Below are 19,129 nucleotides of genomic sequence, written 5' to 3'. Positions count from 1 at the left end.
TTCAACCAACCAGTTGATTCGCTCGATCACATGTAGTCAGGCACCGAGCGTCGTGTTACGTCAAGGCCTAGGTTCGGGGCGTGACAATACAAGCATGTGAAGCTTGCACAAGTTATGCTAAGGCTCCCTTCAATAGTTGTTTTTATATGTCTTCATTAGTTGAGTTAATTCAGAATTATACCTGGTTGGTAATTAGTATACATGCAATGCAAAAACCACAAGTGCTAAAAAATTATCAACACAAAATGCGAACAAAAAATAAAATAAAATAAAAAAATAAAACAAGAAGGCAAAAAAGTATTTAGCGACCCGCAACTCCAACCCGACCCGGTTACGTAATACCCTAAACCCTGCATCCACTTCTTCCTTCTTCACTCTCCACACCATTTTTGTTTGAAACCAAATGAAATGAAGTTCCATTAGTTCAAAGAGGAGAAAAAGCAGATCAAAATGAGTAGCAGAACGACAACGTTTTGGGCTCGACTACTCCGCAATCAACTGCGGTTCGTTTCATCATCTTCCGCCGCCGGCGCAGTAAATCAACCACTTTTCCGGCATCCACAGCCGCCTCCGCATTCCGTACGTTTATTCTCCTCAGCATCTTACCGAACACCGCAGGCGGATAGGGTAATCAGAGAGTTATTCCTCGACGTCGAAAGGGACAAGCAAAGGGAAAGGGAAGAGAGAAAGAAGCAAGGATTAGATACAGCGGATATTGATGCCGAGGAAAATGAGGATTTCATGGGCGTGGGCCCACTAATTGAGAAGCTCGAGAAGAAGAAGCTCAAGGAAGAAAAATTTAGCTATTTTGATGAGCCTACAGATTCGGATTCTGATGATGATGATGAACGGTGGACTGCTGAGGCTATTAATAAACGATGGGATACTTTTGAAAAAAAGTTTAAGCGACATGAAGAGCTCCTTAAGAACTTCACTGATGCAGGTATAATGATTTAATTTTCATCTATGCCCTTTTGAGACCATTAGTAGGATTTAAGTTATATACAGCAACACTATAATATATTGTTTTAGACCACATGTGTCATTTAATCTGTTATAACATGTTATTGAGATATTAGTAGTTAGGATTTAAATTATATACACCAATGCTTTGTATGCCATATGTGTAATTTAACCTGTTATAATAGGTTATTGAAACATCAATAGTTTGGGACTAAGTTATATACACTGACATTGTAATATATTTTACACCGCCGCTGTAATTTAATCTGTTTTAGCAAGTTACTTACAATTATTTCTAGGTTATTAATGAATGCTATTAAATAAAGTTACATGCAATTGGTTATCAAAAAGTTAGAGTTACATGCAATTACTTTTTTAATTACTACCTTTTAGTGAACCGATTGTGTAAATATTTCTAGAACTTAAGTATTATAGTAAGATGAAGGGGTGAGTAAACGAAAAAATGATCTTTTTTGCAGTAAAATGACATTTTCCCAAGAAGTTAAATGAGTACTTGCTTATGACTTCTCTCATAAGGAAATGGCTGAGGAGAGAAGAGGAAAATAGTGTTAGTTTATTAATACAAAGAAAGCTTGATAATTGGTGGGATTAGAAGTTACACTCAGGTTTTATGTTGTTTATAGGATGGACGTGAACAATACGACCAAAAATGTCAGTTAATTAATGTAAATGTGATACTGGGTAAGTTTTTTCTTGGGGGTTATGTTGGAATATGTATGAGAAAATAATCACATACTGTTAGACTTATGTTTGTCTGTGCGTATATATGTGAAAGTCAACTATGTGAAAGGACTTGCAAAACAAATTGATAGCATTTTGTTGTTGAATTGGAATTGACAAATTACGGAAGTTTTGACCAGAGACTCTTGATGATGCATTCAAGTGGATGAATAGAATTGACAAGTTTGAGCAAAAGCATTTCCAGTTGAGACCAGAGTATCGTGTGATTGGTGAACTGATGAACCGCCTTAAAGTGGCTGAGGGTAAGGAAAGATTTCTTTTGCAGCAGAAGATAAATAGGGCCATGCGAATGGTGCAGCGGAAGGAAGCTTATGATCCCAATGACCCAGAGAATTATGGAATCATTCAACATGAGCAGGTGGGACCAAATGTAGATCTTTTAGAACATGCTGGATTTGAAAAGGAAAAGGAGATGATTCAAGGAGGAGATGACGATGATGACATAGAGTTTGATGACATGAAAGAGAAGGATGATATATTGTTAGAGAAGCTCAATGCCATTGATAGGAAACTTGAAGAGAAATTGGCTGAATTGGACCACACCTTTGGGAAAAGGGGTAAGCTCTTAGAAGAGGAAATCAGAGATCTTGCTGAAGAAAGGAACTCGTTGACAGAGAAGAAAAGAAGACCTCTGTACAGAAAAGTAAGTGCCAAGTCTTATGCTGGTTATAATATGAAAGCATTGGTTTTAACTTTCTTGCAAATGAGACTTAACTTTTGGGAAAGTCGTTTCAGTTGGAAAACGTTTATCCTGCAAAATTTCTGGCAATAAAATGAAGTAAAATTACAAGATGCATGTTGATGGTACCAAATACTTCGAGGCCAGACTCACACGTACACTATTTTCATGCATCTAATATTTTGGTTCATAGCATATAGAAGGGAATAGGGATAGCTTTTAACTAATCACTTTTCTTATATCACTTCAGCTTCTTGATTTAATTTCCCTGCATGGCTTCCTTGAAATGATTGTGGTGTTAGGAAAATTGACTGTGTTGGTTCTGAAAAAGCAAACATTTGGTTGTGTTCTTCATACTGTTAGAGGAACAGGTTAATAATCGATTTTATTTTGATAGAAGTTATCTGGCAAGTAATGAAATCTTCCTAAGCTGTATGGCAAGAATGAGAATCTTATTAGTTAAAAGTCAGATTCCAATCTGCTGGCCTGAAGGTAGAAGCATGATATATATATCTTTTTTTTTGTTTTGTTTTTTAGTGCCCATGCAGTGGACAAAAACTCCTAATGTCCAGTAGATTGGTCTGTAGCCGAAAATGCTCCCCTCTTTTTGTTTGGGGGAAGTAGGTGCATGTTGCCCCTCTTTCCGTGTTAGTATATGGTAGGAGACCTTTTCGTTGAGACGCTGCTATTTAGCGCATTAAAGGATTTCTTTTTTCTGATAAACTAAATAGTTCATCTGACATGTCCGTACAAAAAAAATTAAGAAATAGAATAAGGAAGAGTGAATGTTGACACGAAATGGACTAATCAATTCTCATTCTTGGCTGGTGCTCTCAATAATGTTTCATTTTGAGAAAGGAAAACTAGGTGATTCCAAAACGCTTCATCTAGTTTGGTTGCCTTTAAGAGTTCTCTGACCGAACAAAATGGGCAGTATACATTTAGTTGTCTGATAAGAGGGACCATTCGAGAAGCCTCCGGCAAATTGCAGATTTCAATAAGTAATCGTTATTGAAGTAGCTCATCCGAGAGTTCAGATCATGGTTAAGTCCAAGCAATGAGAGCTTGTAATATATGCTAGTATCTTCGGTATTCCTAAGACCCTCAAGTGAAATATGAAGGGGGAACCCTGTTTCCACATTTGCATATATTTGTTTCTATGTTGAGAACTCTTTTTAGTTCCTCAAGAGCGTTACATTAACAAATCACTCTCTGATGTTATGTCTATGATTCTTATGGGTATATATTCTTAGTTATTTCGTAAAATCTGTGTTTCACGAAATTGGACGCGATCATTCTTTCATTTTCACTTATTATTTCTTGACAATGGCAGGGTTTTGATGTGAAACTCATTGATGTCAATAGGACATGTAAGGTTACTAAGGTAATGCGGCTATTCCAATGGATTTCTCATTCTTTTTTAATGGAGCTTGAATAAACAATTTCACAAATTATGGCTGAAATGTGATACAGGGGGGACAAGTTGTCAAGTATACTGCTTTGTTGGCTTGTGGGAACTATCACGGAGTTGTTGGTTTCGCAAAAGCAAAAGGTCCAGCTATTCCCATTGCCCTGCAAAAGGTACAGGAGTCTGTTTATTATTTGACCATTCCATTTAAAGGCATGTTTTCAATTTAATCAATGCCTTGGACTGGATGATTGGTCTTTCAGCAACTCTGCTAAAACAAGATTTTTGTTTTTAAAATGAATTGTGCAGGCATATGAGAAATGCTTTCAGAACCTACATTATGTTGAACGGCATGAGGAGCATACAATTTCGCATGCAGTTCAAACAAACTACAAAAAGACCAAGGTGCCAACTATTTGGAGTGTGAATTTTAGTCTTTCTTTTGTTAAGTTTTTGTTTGCTCATACACGTAGCAAATGCATCGTGACTTTCTCTTTATGCCTACTTAAAAAAAGAGGAGTGTTAGTTTTCTGTTTATAAAGGGTAAAGTTTCTCTATTTTTCATTTTTTAACTCTTTGGTCTTGAACCTTTGCTTACTTGCACCTCAATGCAGGTATATCTGTGGCCTGCTCCTACTCAAACAGGGATGAAAGCAGGTAGAACCGTCCAAACAATTTTGCATTTAGCCGGTTTCAGGAATGTAAAATCAAAGGTATTGTATTATAATTCTTATCAAGCAGGTCATATAATATTGAAATTTGGTATTTATTCCGTGCCCATCATTGTAACATCATACTCTGGCAGGTTGTTGGCTCAAGGAACCCACATAACACAGTTAAGGCTCTTTTCAAAGCTCTAAATGCGGTAAGTCAAATGTTCTGATTATGTTCTGATGCTACTCTCTACTCTGCCCCATTTCTTTGTTTTCTAACTTTGACTTCCTGATTATTTTTGGATTAGATTGAGACACCCAAGGATGTTGAAGAAAAGTTTGGGCGAACTGTTGTCGAGTCATACTTATTGTAATAGGTATCCTCCAAATGTTTCTGTGGTGTTGCTTGGCACATTTTTTGTTATAGCAGGTAAGAACTTGAAGTTCTGTTAGTCTCCTGCGGTTGTCATATTTTTCAATTCGTCCTTTGTCCTCTTGCCACCACTATCCACACATTTAGATTCTTCTGAGATTCATCATAGTAATAGGTGGAAACTGATTATGTATATTTATAAAGTTATTCAATGATTGAAGTGTATCTAATCTTTGAGATATCCAGTAGTTGGCATTTGAAGGTTGAACTTTTCTTCTATGAGGTTTTGGACTAATTAGCTGTTTCTCTTGTTGTGGCAGAGCTTGGACAAAGGAGAGGTCGAAAGTATGGAGGCATCAACGGATTGCCCTTCTTTTTCATAAGCTAGTTACCTTATTTCTTTTACCTTTCCTTTTGGTGGAATTTGTTCTTGGTCTTTTTGGTTGTTGTAGTTACAAATTAGATGATGATTGCTAGTAGAGCATAGTAGAATGTCTTTTCCCAGTTCCAGTCTCCACTACTTCACAAGATTGAATGGCCAATTCTCCTCCGAATCCTCGATTTGATTGTTGTCCAAGAATGTTGAGCCGGGTATATAGGTAGTGAAGTAACAGTTGAAGATACTACGTTTATGCCCATTGTACTATCGAGTTCATTTTTGGAGGGATTATGCCTTGTGCTATGTTCTTGATTTGGTCGAAGGATGAAGACTCAAGTTTGAAAACTAAATAAAACCATTTCCCTATGATTTCCTGTATGTCGCCTGTAATAGTCCTGGATCCTTATAGCCTCGTTAGTATTCCTCGTCCAAGTAATACTGGAAATACAGGGGGGGGGGGATTGAATTATACCAAGTTCAAATCATAGTAGAGGTAAAGAAAAGAAAACGCAAGATTTTACCAAACATACGCCAGAGGTAACAGGTACCCGATAAATTAGTTGAGATATATTGTTAACATGCTTTATTTTGGACTTCTGACGAGATCTAACGTGTTAGTGCTGATATTATCGTATTTGTCATTTTTGCGGTTATTTGTCCCATTCCAAAGGTGGTAAGGTATTGCTTCACAACTATTAAAGATTGGAGTTTGGTGAAATTTATTCGTAATATTTTATATATATATATATATAAACAAAATAGTCGGCATATGATAACACATGAGTTATCAATCATCCAAATTAAAAAATTCTATGAATGTTAAAGATTAAATATTACTCATATGTGAGGGGAATTTAAAAAACTCTACGAGTTTAATATTTAAAATTATTGATATTGAATTCTTTATTTATAAAGTTATGGATTTATATGCATCACTTGTTAATTTTAGTAAATTTTAGGCACAAATTTATATTTGTCGTCCGAAAAAAAGGCAGCCCGTGCACCTATGCGCCGTCGGAAAGAAAGAAGAAAAGGAAAAACAAAAAAGAAACGGTTCAGTTGAGAGTTGAGAGACACACTCCGCCGTATTCTCTTCACTTTCACTATTTCACAGATCACTTCCATTTTTGTTCAGTTTAAAGTTCTGAAAAATCATTTTATAAGTAAATTCCATAATGGAAATGGAAACAAATTCAAGTGAAAAATCAAGAAAACTAATGGGTTTAGAGAAGAAGAAGAAAATAGAGGAAGAATGGAACTCCATTTATAGCTCTAAGCGTAAACTCTCTCGTGCTGATTTCCCTCCCCAATTCATATTCGGTGTTGCCACTTCTGCTTACCAGGTTTCTTCCATTTCACCGCTCCTCTCATTTTTCTCGGTCCGTTTCATTTTATTGATGCACTTAGAATGTACACAGAGTTTAATAATGAAAGAAAAACTCTTATTAGTTGTTTTTTACCCATAAAAAAAAACTTTTTAATTTGTGATCTAAAATAAATTGTAGTTATTTGTATGGCGATAGATCATATTATTAAGTAGAGGCGGAGCTAAGATTTGAATTTTATGTGGGATCATTACCAAATAGTCTGTCAAATTCATTGTTTACTTTTTGTAGTCGGTATACACAGATTATACACTAACTATACACACTTATACACATACACATTATAAATATATTATACATTCGCCGGCTATTTTTTATTTAAGCGGTTGGATGAGCCGCTATTTAGCATAATTCTTTTTATGTTTCTAAATTCTAGGATAATGATATCAAGTACTAGTCGTTAGTTTCTGAATTTAAATTTTGTATATATTGATTGAGTTATTAATAAAAGCACAAGGTTCGGACTAAAGCTGCCATGTTTTGCTGAATTCGTACTTAACCTTCTAGCTTTGGCCCTGTTATTAACGGAAAAATTTAAAGTTAATTGTTTCTAAATATAGAAATGTTTCATTTTTTCTGAAATAGACCAAAAATTAAAGTGTATCACATAAATTGGGACAAAAATGGTATTATTTTCTTTTCTATCTTCCATTTTATAATGAGTTGTTATTTGAATTTTGATAAATGGTGAAAAGGTTGAAGGTGGAAGTAAAGAGGGAGGAAGGGGTCCGAGCATATGGGATTCATTTTCACATACTCAAGGTAAATAGTCAACTGTCTCTGTTCTTTTTTAATCTTTTGTTTTGTTTTTGTTGTTTTGAAGTTTTGTTTTGGTTAGGCAAAATATGTGATGGAGGCAATGGGGATATGGCTGTTGATCAGTTTCATCGCTACAAGGTAGCTTTCTCCCTTTTTTTATTTATATTTTTTTGTCAATTTTCTTTTTGAGCAAAAAGGAAATTGATTTGGCATTGGGTTTAGAATAATTTTTCAAGGGAAGATAGGTATTATTTTTTTTGGACTTTATGTTTGGTTTGTAGGTGGTGTTAAAACGATAAATGCTTTGTGTTTTATTAGTCTTTTGTCAATATACTTCACTTTTGTTGTCTTATTATTCACGATGGATTTCTTTCTTTCTGGGTTTAACTTGTTCTTTTAAATACAGGAAGATATTGAGTTGATAGCCAAGTTGGGCTTCAAGGCTTATCGTTTTTCAATATCATGGAGTCGCATCTATCCTGGTACGAACCTTTTCCTTTGTTAATTCTTTTTGTTTCTTTCATTCACATAGACCACCTCCATAATCTCTGTTAAATAAACACGACTTTCTTGTGCAATATAAGAAAACATTATTGCTGGGAAGCTGCTTTCTCCTTTTCCAATTTACGATGTGAATTTTGTAAGAAAAAACTTTCATTTTTAAAAGTTAAAAGTATCTGAAATCATATAAAAAGGAAATAGGGACTGTTAAATCAGGAAGGTTTTCTAGAACAAGTGATGAATTGCTTCAAAAAGATTTGATTTGTATGGATGTCAAACAAATGTGAGGGTATTCCTCTTGTGATCAAACAACTTATAGTCATGTGCGGATTTGAAGTTATGCTTTCAGGCTTTAGTTTTTTCTGTGGCTGAAAATATCTGGCAAAAATTAAAACTAGGTTAGTGTCTAAAAGCAAAGAGCTCGGGAATGAGTTGAAGAAGCTGGTTCTAAACGCTTTAAGAAATGCATATGTATAACAAAGCAAAGAGCTTGGGAATGAGTAAGAAGCTGGTTCTACATGCTTTAAGGAATGCATACAACAACAACAACAAACCCATTAGTTTCCCACAAGTGGGTTCTACATGCTTTAAGAAATGCATATGCATAAAAAAGATGGATGCATAAGAAATGTGCTTTTAGTTTGATGATGTCGATGGAAGAACAATGTCTAGATGATAGATCCTGAAAAGTCTTCATTATATTTTAAGGTTAGGACTTACATATGCATAACATGAGAAGGATGAGAAAGAAAAGGCAAAGAATCTGAAGGAATAACTTCCAGTGTGCCACAAGAATCACCAACATGTTAGGCTGCAGTAATGCTCTTATTTTGGATAAGAAATAGCACCAAGAATATGCTGATGCAAGCGAAAATACATGTAGTTTAATAATGTAAAGAACTACTGAAGTCCCTAAGGACTAGAGGAGTTGTTCCTGCCTAAAAGGAGTTCTAAGATAACTTAGCAGTACAGCTCAAAAAGCATAATTTTCCACAAAGAAGATATTGATCTATAGCTCATTCCCTAATGATTAATTCTGTTCTCTTCGAACTAAGATTGTTCCATTTTAAACAAAGATTGAAAAGTGTGAAAAGAGTTTTCATAAAAATTTGTCAGTAATTTCAGTTATGCTAGATATCTTGTGAGACCTTTGTTCTCTCTAGTTGTAAATTATAAGGTTCCGACCTTGCATTTTCTAATTGTTAAACCATTTCTTGGGGAATTATGTAGTGGAATATCTGTGTTATGAGCTGACAAATTTTGCCGACACTTATTATAGCATGGGGCTTCAGTTGTGCTAGATATCGTGCAAGTTAGTGCATTCTGATTTCGTGCTTAATATGTGTTATCCCATTTTTCAGTTAGCTTCAATAACTTCTGCAGCCAATTTATCATACCTACATTTAGTCAATACATGATTTTTATGCCTGGCGGCAACTCGGATCTTATGTTTTTAGATATCTATTTACTTAGCCACTGCAATATCTTACAGATTTTTGATAAGGTCTTCTCCACCTATGTAGATGGTTTGGGGATCAAAATCAACCGTGACGGCATAAAATACTACAATGATATTGTTGATGCACTTCTTGAGAGGGGTAAGATGTTATTGCTCCCCATCTTTAATATCAAGAATATTATTCTTTATATTAAAGCAAATAATACATAGCCTTTGGTTTTACGTATAAAAAATCTACCAGCTGCTTCTACTATGTAAACATAAAGATGAAGTGAAGGTTTTTATACTGATTAATCATTTCCTTTTTTTGTCCTTTAATGATGAATTTCTGCCTTGTCTTTCCAGGCATTGAGCCTTACATAACGTTGTACCATTGGGATCTTCCTTTGAATATTCAGGAATCTTGTGGCGGCTGGTTAGATGAACAAACTGTGTAAGCCCCAGTCCTCTGATTTTCCTCCGGTAATCAACACGTTGCGAATTTTTTTGATGCTTATAACTGAGTGGGTGGTGCATATTGAATTCGAAGTCTGTATCATAAACTCTTTCAACATGATTTTTGCTATTATTAGATCCGATGGAACCCTGATGTCTCTGGTTGCTGAAAATGCTGTAAAGCAAATGTATGGTAGTTCCATTTTAAATCAAGTTCCATATGAAGTGTACCATTCACGGGTTCTCTAAATCTGATTGAGCACTTTTGGTTTAATTGATCTATGTTAGTCATAGGTTTCTGAAGGGATATTATATGAGGATCTGCCGCTTCCAACCAGTTCTTGATTGATGTGATTACGATTGTAATGTTATTCTCAGTGAACATCTATGAACCTGTTTGACACAAGAAACCATGCACCCTATTCTTTTTTATAGAATGTCCGTGGAGTTTTATTTATATCTCCTGCTTATGATTTTCTGCCCTTACCTAAACACTTGAAGTTAGCTAGTCATTCTTTTAAATGTTTAATTACCTTTTCTGAAGAAGGCAATTCCTTTTCATTTAAGCTGCTATTAAAGTTTGTTTATCCACGTTCCTTGTGGAATAATATGTTGACAGTCACCTCCTAACAATCAACTTGGCTTTTCGTGGCAAATCTAGAAAATATTTTGCCATCTATGCAGAGGCTTGCTTTGCTAGCTTTGGCAATAGAGTGAAGAAGTGGATTACAATTAATGAACCTCTTCAGACAGCTGTGAATGGATATTGTACTGGTATACATGCCCCCGGAAGAAGTGAAAGTTCTTCTACTGAACCATTCTTGGTAGCACACAATCAGCTGTTGGCACATGCAGAAGCTGTTTCTGTATACAGAAATAAATTTAAGGTAGCTCTTATAGTTTGAGAGCTTTCTCTATCTCACAAATAGATAGGCTTAGGTGTTGTAAGTTGTAACTAAAGTTTCTGTGATTACTTACATTATTCTTTCATGACTTAAGCTTCCAAAGAAGCTGGGGATGGCAATTTTCTGCTTTGCAATTGGTGATGATATTGATGGGTATAATATTTACAGGATGAGCAAGGAGGGGAAATAGGCTTGGTTGTGGATTGTGAATGGCCTGAGCCTTTATCAGATAGTTTGGAAGACAAAGCTGCTGCAACGAGACGCCTTGATTTTCAGCTTGGATGGTACCTATTGTTATATCTGTGCTGTGGTCAGCAAGTTCATATTATAAAGGGTAGCTTAAAGTGGAAAGACCCAACACTCCAGTCAGTCATAAAAACTGTACCTCAGTGATTTTCCAGATATATGATAGAATGGGTAGTACATATGGGCTGAAGACAGAAACCTGTAGTATCATCAACATAAAAGCTATTGTCTGTTGCATATGGAACTAACCACTAATGTTTGGTTAACAGTATTTATTTCGTGAAGGAAGTCCATGTTAATAATTAACTAAGATTAATTGCAAAGATAGAATGTATTTAAGTCCTTATCTATCATCTCAAGTCGCGCAGTTGAAAGCATAACATATCTCACAAACTTACCAAGAAAATTACCCAAATAAAAGGATTAACATATTTCACTTAAACTGAAAATTTTGATCATGAGCTCCATTAATCCATGTAACATCAAGTTTATTACCCCTGGTTAGCAGTCTCTCTCTCTCTCTCTCTCTCTCTCTCTTCCCCGCAATGTTCATTCCGCACCAAAAGGACAAAAATGTCACACACCAATTTTTACATAAATAACATCTAGTGCTCAGATTAAAGCCCCTCTTCCGCAAGTCGTCTTGTGTAAGGCAAGTCTCGTAACTCATAAGTCGCTGTCCGAACAAAACATGCCACTTCTTGGGGAGGTTTGTTTTTATAAAGTGCTTCAAGACACTGGCTGGTTTCTGTCGTTATCTGATTAAGAATCTCATAGCATGAACTGACTGAAAATTTCTTTTTCTGACTTTCCCATTAGAGTATACTGCTCTGTAGTGAATCCCCGAACTCCTTTATCTTACATGAAAATTGATTTACCTGTTCCACCTCCCAGTCCTGGAAGAACCTTAGATTGCATTCATTTTCATGTCAACATTCTGCTATTGTTACTTTCTTGCTGTGATTGCATTACAATACATATCTCGAACCTAGTTTTTAAGTGGTGCCTCTTCAAACCAACAATCCGACAAATAACTTTGTCTTTCTGTGTTGTCACCCAATTGAAGGAAGTTGCAACTCTTGTGCACCACTCACAGACTCAAGCATTGAATAACTCTTGTCCTGATTAGCACCAGGTCTGGGGAGGGTAGTGTGTATGCTACCTTACCCCTACCTTGTACAAGAGGCTGTTTCGGATAGATTCTCGGCTCGAAGCAAGCATGCAAAATCACAACAGTAATGGGAAGAAAAGCAGTATTGTAAAAGTTGATTAGCAGTCTATGATGCACTAAAAACAATTACTCCATATAATTTAAGAGGAACGAGGAAATAAAACTTGATCGAAAGGAATGTGCCTTTCTCCATTCTCTCTTTCCAAATGAAAGGTTGAAAATGAGACATTTCATTGGTCAATTTATCATCATTTTTGTGAATCACGTAGTGTGGGAGATTAATATTTTGGCTTGAAATCTATGAAATTCTGCACCTTGTCATCAATGCATTAGGAGTAAATGTCACATTCACTATCTTCGCTGTGAGTTATTACTATGTTCGATTCAGAATTTCTTTGAAATACCTTCATAAAAAATGACATGAAACCTTCTTGAGGCTCTAGACTTTGTACTTTAGATTCTAACTTTCTATGTTACAACAACTACGTCTCAGTCCCAAGCAAGTTGGGATCGGCTATATGAATCCTCTCCGACCATGTCACTCCATTTAAACTCATCTCAGACCAATATTGAATAAAATATAAATAAACATAAAAAGTACTAGAAGTTCTTTGTATCGTCTAACTTTTTATGTATCTTTCTGAAAATCTTGTATGCATTATCTTCTAAAGCATGTTCATAATGAAATAAGGTGTCAACTGTCCGCTTATTCTTTTATGTTTGGGGAGTCATTTGGACTTTGGAGGGGTATATTAGGCGGAAGCTGTGTACCAGATAAAAGGAATTTTTCTTTGTTTACTTCTATTTTTTTGTGATCTCTAAACAAACAATTCTAATAGGTACCTGGATCCTATATTCTTTGGAGATTATCCTGAAACCATGCGTGAAAAACTTGGAGATCGGCTTCCAAAATTTTCACAGCAAGACAAGGATTTGCTTAAACGTTCATTGGACTTCATTGGTCTGAACCACTATACTTCAAGATTTGTTGGTCATGCGGCAAGTAATTTTGAAGAGAATGGCTTCTATAAAATACAGGATGTGGATATAATTGGTATGGGAGACTTACAACTTTTGCCCCTTAGTAGTGTTTCTTGTCCATAAACATACGAGCATTTCCTTAAGTTGACTCGTTTTCTTTTTTCATTTCTTATCTTTCTGTTTCTTTCTCTGTTTTGTCATAGCTGAATGGGATGGAGGAGAGGTGATCGGTGAGAAAGTATGGGTGATCTCTTTTTTCCAATTCCTTGGATACATATATTGGACATCATATACTGAAATGTGAATTTTTTTGCAGGCGGCATCTTCGTGGCTTTACGTTGTTCCTTGGGGAATTCGGAAAGTTCTCAATTATATTGCAGAGAGATATGGCAATCCACCAGTCTATATCACTGAGAACGGTAATGCTACTGCTTTTCACCCATCGAGATGAGGTTCTTGAAAGGGTGTAGTACATAGGTTTTCGTTGGTGTTGTCCAACTTGTATAGCTTAATACAACTAATCTCTCTCTCTATGTATATATATATATATATATATATAAATATACGCGTGTGTGTGTTACTCTATCCCATAAATATTACGATCGTTTAAGCTTTTTCATACAATATTAGTACAGGAAATATTTCATGTTTACACTAGTATTGATGTTATATAATAAAAATGTCTTCCCAAGAAATTTCCATTTGCTTAAAATTGAAGTTTCTTCTAAAGAAAAGGATTTATTCAAAAATATGACAACTTTGAAACATCCCTTATTGGCAAGAGTGAATTCTTTTTAATGGAGGGAGTAGTTATTTCTGTCCCATCCTTCATGGAGGAAAGAGGGTCAGTTTAAATTCTTCTTTTTCTAGAGAAAGAAAGTCAGTCAAGAGGATTTTGAGCGTATAGCTGACCTGGTGTCAAAAAACACGTGCTTTTCTTGTCCATCTAGTTTCTGAATGCAGCACTTCAGAATATGCCCAGAGCACTTCCGTTGTCATTCTTGTTTCGCTGGACAATCATGTCTATGGCCTAACCTGCAACAACGATGTGTTATGAGGTCAAAACGGTGTAGTGAAAACAAAAAAATTGTTGTTCTCTACACACTTATAGCATTCGACAATGTCTCAAGAACGAAGACCTGAGGGCACCTTGTAAACAGGAAAGAGCTGCTATTTGAGCTTCCCTAATAAACTAATTTTCCAACTGTTTAAATAACTGTGGCCTAAAGAAAATTTTTTCATTTTCAAACTTGCTACTAACACTTTGATCAACGCTTCTAATAATTTATATGAGGTGATAACCCAATTCAGTTTTTTATTGCAATTTCACTTTTCATGTTCAGGTATGGATGATGAAGATGAAGACACATCTCCTCTCCATGAGATGTTGGATGACAAATTGAGAGTTTCTTACTTCAAGGCGTACCTTGCAGCTATTCATCAGGCAATGTTGTGCGTGCTCCCAAACCCGTGTTTCACAGGCCTCGTGTTATATAAATGTATTGGCATCAACATGCATAATAAGTATCGGCTGATTCCTGTCGATCTTAGTAGCTCATCATTTGTTCAGCATATTCTCTTGGCTGCATTCATTCTTTGTCAATCATCCAGATTAGATGAATTACTTGCCTCTTTGAAATATTCTGGTTCATTGCCCATTCTGTTTTAGGATTTTTGACGTTGATAGGGAAACTTCAGGCAACTGCAAAGAAAATATGGGTTCTACTCTTGTCTCTTCTTAACCACTTTCTACTGAAACAGTTGGCATCAACTGTTATTCTAGGTCTTTTTTTTTAAAAAAATGATGGAAATTAGTTCAGCAGAATGAATGAATATTACAGCATACGAGGAGGAACCAGCTTTTGATGCATATGATATTTTCGCATTCACATCTAAATTCTTGATCATTTTTGAATGGCTTCTTGCTACATGATTTTTGATTCTACTGTAATGGGATCAAATGTTATTTTCCTTTAATCAATTTGACTTGATGGCTATGCTGACTTCCATTTGCCTGTGGATGGTGGATTCTCAACAGGGACGGTGCTGATGTGAGAGGTTATTTCGCGTGGTCATTGCTGGATAACTTTGAGTGGAGTCTGGGTTATACAAAACGCTTTGGTTTGATATACGTGGACTTCAAGAATGGGCTAACTCGGCATATGAAATCTTCTGCTTACTGGTTCATGAGGTTCTTGAAAGGTGGACAAGTAAAACATGGGAAAGAAAATTAGCTAACTTCTGGTGTTATGGAGGTAGCTTCAATATTTTTTCATTTCTGGGTTTCCCAGTGACTATCACTATACACTGCTTGTAAGGCTCATACATGGAAAGTTTTATCTTTCTGGTATGATAGGTTTAATTATAACTCTCCTTGTTTGGCTCAAGGTGACTGGTATTAGGAGCCTGTAAGCACATGCCAACTGGATTTAACTTATATGCACTGACAGTGTAAATAGTAGGTTACTTATTTGATTTTTTCAGGTTACGAAATTAAGTTTATTAGAGATAGTTCTTGTTTCTTGTAACTTTAACCTACTACAACAATAACAACATACACTTTTGATTCCAAACAATTTTTTTTTTTGAGCAGAAATGCCTTTAAAGTGAAGGCTATATAAACTCAATAATGTACTTCATGATGGACCTTGGTTTATTTTAAATTATTTTCTTTCCAAAAGACCAATTTAAAATTGCATCAATGATTACCAGCAACATGCATATATATATGGCCACCAGATTCTTGAGTGCAGTGGTAGATAAAATTAAACCCCATCTTTACCTTTGTTGGAGAATTGAGATTTGAACTGCATTTGTTTGTGTATTAAATCTTATCAACTATTGCTCTATTTTTTCATTTGCAATTTTGTATCTTGAAGTGAAACCTCATTACCTCATGCCTTCCTCTAAGTCGTGACAAAAGAAAAAAGGGAACATTTCATCAAAACTCAACTGTCCTTGGAACAAATTATCTAGTGAATGGAACAAGTCGAGAAAAATCAGAAATAATAAAATGCTATTATTATCTTTATTTTTGTATTTTCTATTCTGATATTCCATTACGTGTCCTTTGACTATAAAAGATGCTAATTATATAGTACTGTCACAAAATCCAACCACAGTATATAAAGACTTCAAATATGCATACACAAACCAGCAAAAAAAGGTATCCCCTGTTTCTTTCTGCTGCTGCTATGTGTCTTTTATTTAATAGGCCAGAAGCGGAACCCACAATTTTCATTAAAGAGTGTCAAAATTTTAAAAAGAAATCAAGGGGATTCAATATATATATATATATATATATATATATATATATATATATATATATTAAAGATCAAAAACCCCTAGCAAAAAAGTGTCAGCAGCTTGTATGTCGCTTCGCCAATACCAACAACTTGTATGCAACTCGACTATTCCACGTGGGATATGTGTTACTAACTCTATCCACCAAGGTCTCTATTCAGAGGCGAACCTGCGTTGTAAAGAGGGGTCACCGACTCCTCGAAAGTATGGCAAAAATTTCAAAAATAACAATATATTAGTAGTGACACCCTATATACAAAACATATTTTAGTTGAATGCAAAAGTTTACCCGTAACCTTCAAATCCTGGGTCTGTCTCTTTCTATGCTTGTGCTTTATCAGCTAAACACGATTATTTTTTAAATTAAGTAGTACGGAAGAGCATTATGGTATATATATATATATATATATATATATATATATATATATATATATATAGAGAGAGAGAGAGAGAGAGAGAGAGAGAGAGAGAGAGAGAGAGAGAGAGAGAGAGAGAGAGAGAGAGAGTTTCCGTGTGTAAGTGATTTCAGGGTGTAACTTAAAATTGAGTTTAATTCTTTTTGGTTGGACTTATAAAATTCGGAAAAAGGCCTGATATGCCCCTCCACTATGATATATTGCAATACCGTCCCCCGTTATACTTTCCGTCCCTTATATATATATATATATATATATATATATATATATATATATATAGAGAGAGAGAGAGAGAGAGAGAGAGAGAGAGAGAGAGAGAGAGAGAGAGAGAGAGAGTGTGTAGTGATTTCAGGGTGTAACTTAAAATTGAGTTTAATTCTTTTTGGTTGGACTTATAAAATTCGGAAAAAGGCCTGATATGCCCCTCCACTATGATATATTGCAATACCGTCCCCCGTTATACTTTCCGTCCCTTAAAGCCCTTATCGCCCAACAAAGTTGTATATTTGTCCCTATTTTAACGGCTGGGACACGTGGCACTCTCTGAAAGACCAAGACTCCACTACACTAAATAAACCCAACCCACCCCAATTCCCTTGCCCCGCCCGACTAATAAACCCATAAATCAAAAACCCAACGTAAAAACACAAACAAAACATCAAAATTCTAGGGTTTCTTCGTCGTTGGTATGAACATTGGGACAAGGACAATCAAGTTTACAGGAGATAACACAAGTGTAAATGAACCTATTGATCTTCCATATTCCCCAGTAAACTTGACATGGAAGGGAAAGACAGCAATCACTGGGAATCAATTGGAGATGCAAACAAGACAAAGAATTGGGAAGTTAAAGACAAGAAAGGGGCCTTGATAATCTAATTAGGACTTGTTTTATTAGTTGGTAGCTAAAGTGAAACTTAAACACTTGGTTTATTTTTGTTTTTCTGGTGTTAGCATTTGGAGTTGGATGCCTTGTTATGACTAAGGTTGAGTGAGTTTTTGAAGTTATAGCAGTGACATCCACTTCTCCAATTTGATGTAATTGTCAAACTTATGACTTGCTGAATTATGTAGTTGGTTTGTCTAAATTGAAGTTACTGATTACTCCTATTTATTACTCCATGTTGTGCCTTAGATTGTTCATTTACTATTTTTTTACTGTTGCCCAATTTTAGGTTGCCCAGTTCACTCTTCGCGATCACGAGAGTACCTTCGCGATCACGAAGAAGGAAACCAGATGACAACTGAACTGAGGAAAAACACAAGATTTTCTAAGTCTAAAACCATCCGTAGCCTATCCGAAATTCACTCGAGTCCTCGGGGATCCAAACCAAATATGCACACAAGTTCAAAAAATCTCGTACGAACTCGCTCGCGTGATCAAAACACCAAAATGCCTAGAACTACGAATCGGATACCAAATCAAATGAAAGTTTCAAGAAAACTTCAAAACTTCTATTTTAATATCCGGACTTCCGAATCACGTCAAAACAACTCAATTTCTCACCAAATTTGACAGACAAGTTATAAATATGGTAATGGACCTATACCGGGCTCCAGAACCAAAATACGGACTTGGTATCAATAAAATCAAACATCGGTCAATTCCTAATAATCATTAAACCTTTAAACTTTCAATTTTCGACAAAAATTAATAACTCGAGCTAGGTACCTCCGAATTCGATTCCGAGTATACGCCCAAGTCCCAAATCACGATACGGACTCACTAGGATCGTCAAAATACGGATCCGAATCTATTTGCTAAAAATGTTGACTGTAGTCAACTCAAAGGTATTTTCAAGACAAAATTCTTATTTTTATCAGTTTTAACATAAAGCCTTCCTAAAAAATACTCGGACTGTGCACGTAAATTGAGGAAGGCTTAAAAAGCTATTGGGGGCTTTGAAATACAGAATTAGGTTCTAAAATATAAGATGACCTATCGGGCCATCATAGAAGGCTACAAGAGCACGGACTATGCCAATTCCAATGGCTCCAAGGACGGTCCAAGAGCTCGAGGATGAAGTTGATGGGGCACCTGCTCCACCTCCAGAGCCAAATCACTTGGAAAAGACCCTCATTGATCTTATAAAAACTATAGATACTTTTGCTGACCTCATGACTATGCAAACCCAACAGAACCTTCAAGTGGGTATTTAGGCACTCCAACAAGGAGGGATAAAAGCACCAGTAGTTGACGATATGGTGCAGTTGGACATGAAATTTGTAAGACTTGAGCTACCAGTTTTCACTGGTACAGATCCTACTGCAGACCCTCGGGACTTCTTGGAGGAAGTTGAGAAAGCTAATACTTTGCTGGGAGTTAAAGACTACCGAGTGGTTCGATTGGT

At 35.8% G+C, this 19,129-nt stretch overlaps 2 protein-coding genes across 2 annotated transcripts; both read left to right on the top strand.

Moving 5' to 3' along the window:
• Positions 1–359: 359 nt before the first annotated feature.
• On the top strand, positions 360–5,583 carry LOC107812456 (uncharacterized). Its single transcript, XM_016637572.2, has 9 exons — positions 360–943; positions 1,845–2,368; positions 3,738–3,788; positions 3,878–3,985; positions 4,122–4,217; positions 4,427–4,525; positions 4,618–4,677; positions 4,774–4,895; positions 5,159–5,583. The coding sequence occupies exons 1-8, from the start codon at positions 451–453 to the stop codon at positions 4,837–4,839; spliced, it is 1,497 nt and encodes a 498-aa protein (XP_016493058.1). The 5' UTR covers positions 360–450; the 3' UTR covers positions 4,840–4,895; positions 5,159–5,583.
• A 575-nt stretch (positions 5,584–6,158) lies between these two features.
• On the top strand, positions 6,159–15,566 carry LOC107812453 (beta-glucosidase 42). The gene is made up of 13 exons (XM_016637556.2): positions 6,159–6,560; positions 7,298–7,364; positions 7,441–7,499; positions 7,768–7,843; positions 9,386–9,460; positions 9,667–9,754; positions 10,418–10,643; positions 10,830–10,945; positions 12,918–13,132; positions 13,263–13,297; positions 13,376–13,478; positions 14,403–14,511; positions 15,098–15,566. Exons 1-13 carry the CDS (start codon positions 6,393–6,395, stop codon positions 15,291–15,293), a joined length of 1,533 nt encoding a protein of 510 aa, XP_016493042.1. The 5' UTR covers positions 6,159–6,392; the 3' UTR covers positions 15,294–15,566.
• Positions 15,567–19,129: the final 3,563 nt, after the last annotated feature.

This window comes from Nicotiana tabacum, chromosome 11, assembly GCF_000715075.1.
Source record: "Nicotiana tabacum cultivar K326 chromosome 11, ASM71507v2, whole genome shotgun sequence".
Classification (NCBI taxonomy): Eukaryota; Viridiplantae; Streptophyta; class Magnoliopsida; order Solanales; family Solanaceae; genus Nicotiana; species Nicotiana tabacum.
The sequence above is the reverse complement of the archived record's forward strand: the minus strand, read 5'-3'. Positions and strand labels throughout refer to the sequence as shown.

Excerpts from the sequence above, each read along its gene's own strand:
- LOC107812456 (XM_016637572.2), top strand. The coding sequence starts at position 451 with ATGAGTAGCAGAACGACAACGTTTTGGGCTCGACTACTCCGCAATCAA. Across the intron at positions 3,789-3,877 it reads GGACATGTAAGGTTACTAAG|GGGGGACAAGTTGTCAAGTA; the intron begins GTAATGCGGCTA and ends AATGTGATACAG. Across the intron at positions 4,218-4,426 it reads CAAACTACAAAAAGACCAAG|GTATATCTGTGGCCTGCTCC; the intron begins GTGCCAACTATT and ends ACCTCAATGCAG.
- LOC107812453 (XM_016637556.2), top strand. The coding sequence starts at position 6,393 with ATGGAAATGGAAACAAATTCAAGTGAAAAATCAAGAAAACTAATGGGT. Across the intron at positions 6,561-7,297 it reads TTGCCACTTCTGCTTACCAG|GTTGAAGGTGGAAGTAAAGA; the intron begins GTTTCTTCCATT and ends AATGGTGAAAAG. Across the intron at positions 10,644-10,829 it reads TATACAGAAATAAATTTAAG|GATGAGCAAGGAGGGGAAAT; the intron begins GTAGCTCTTATA and ends TAATATTTACAG.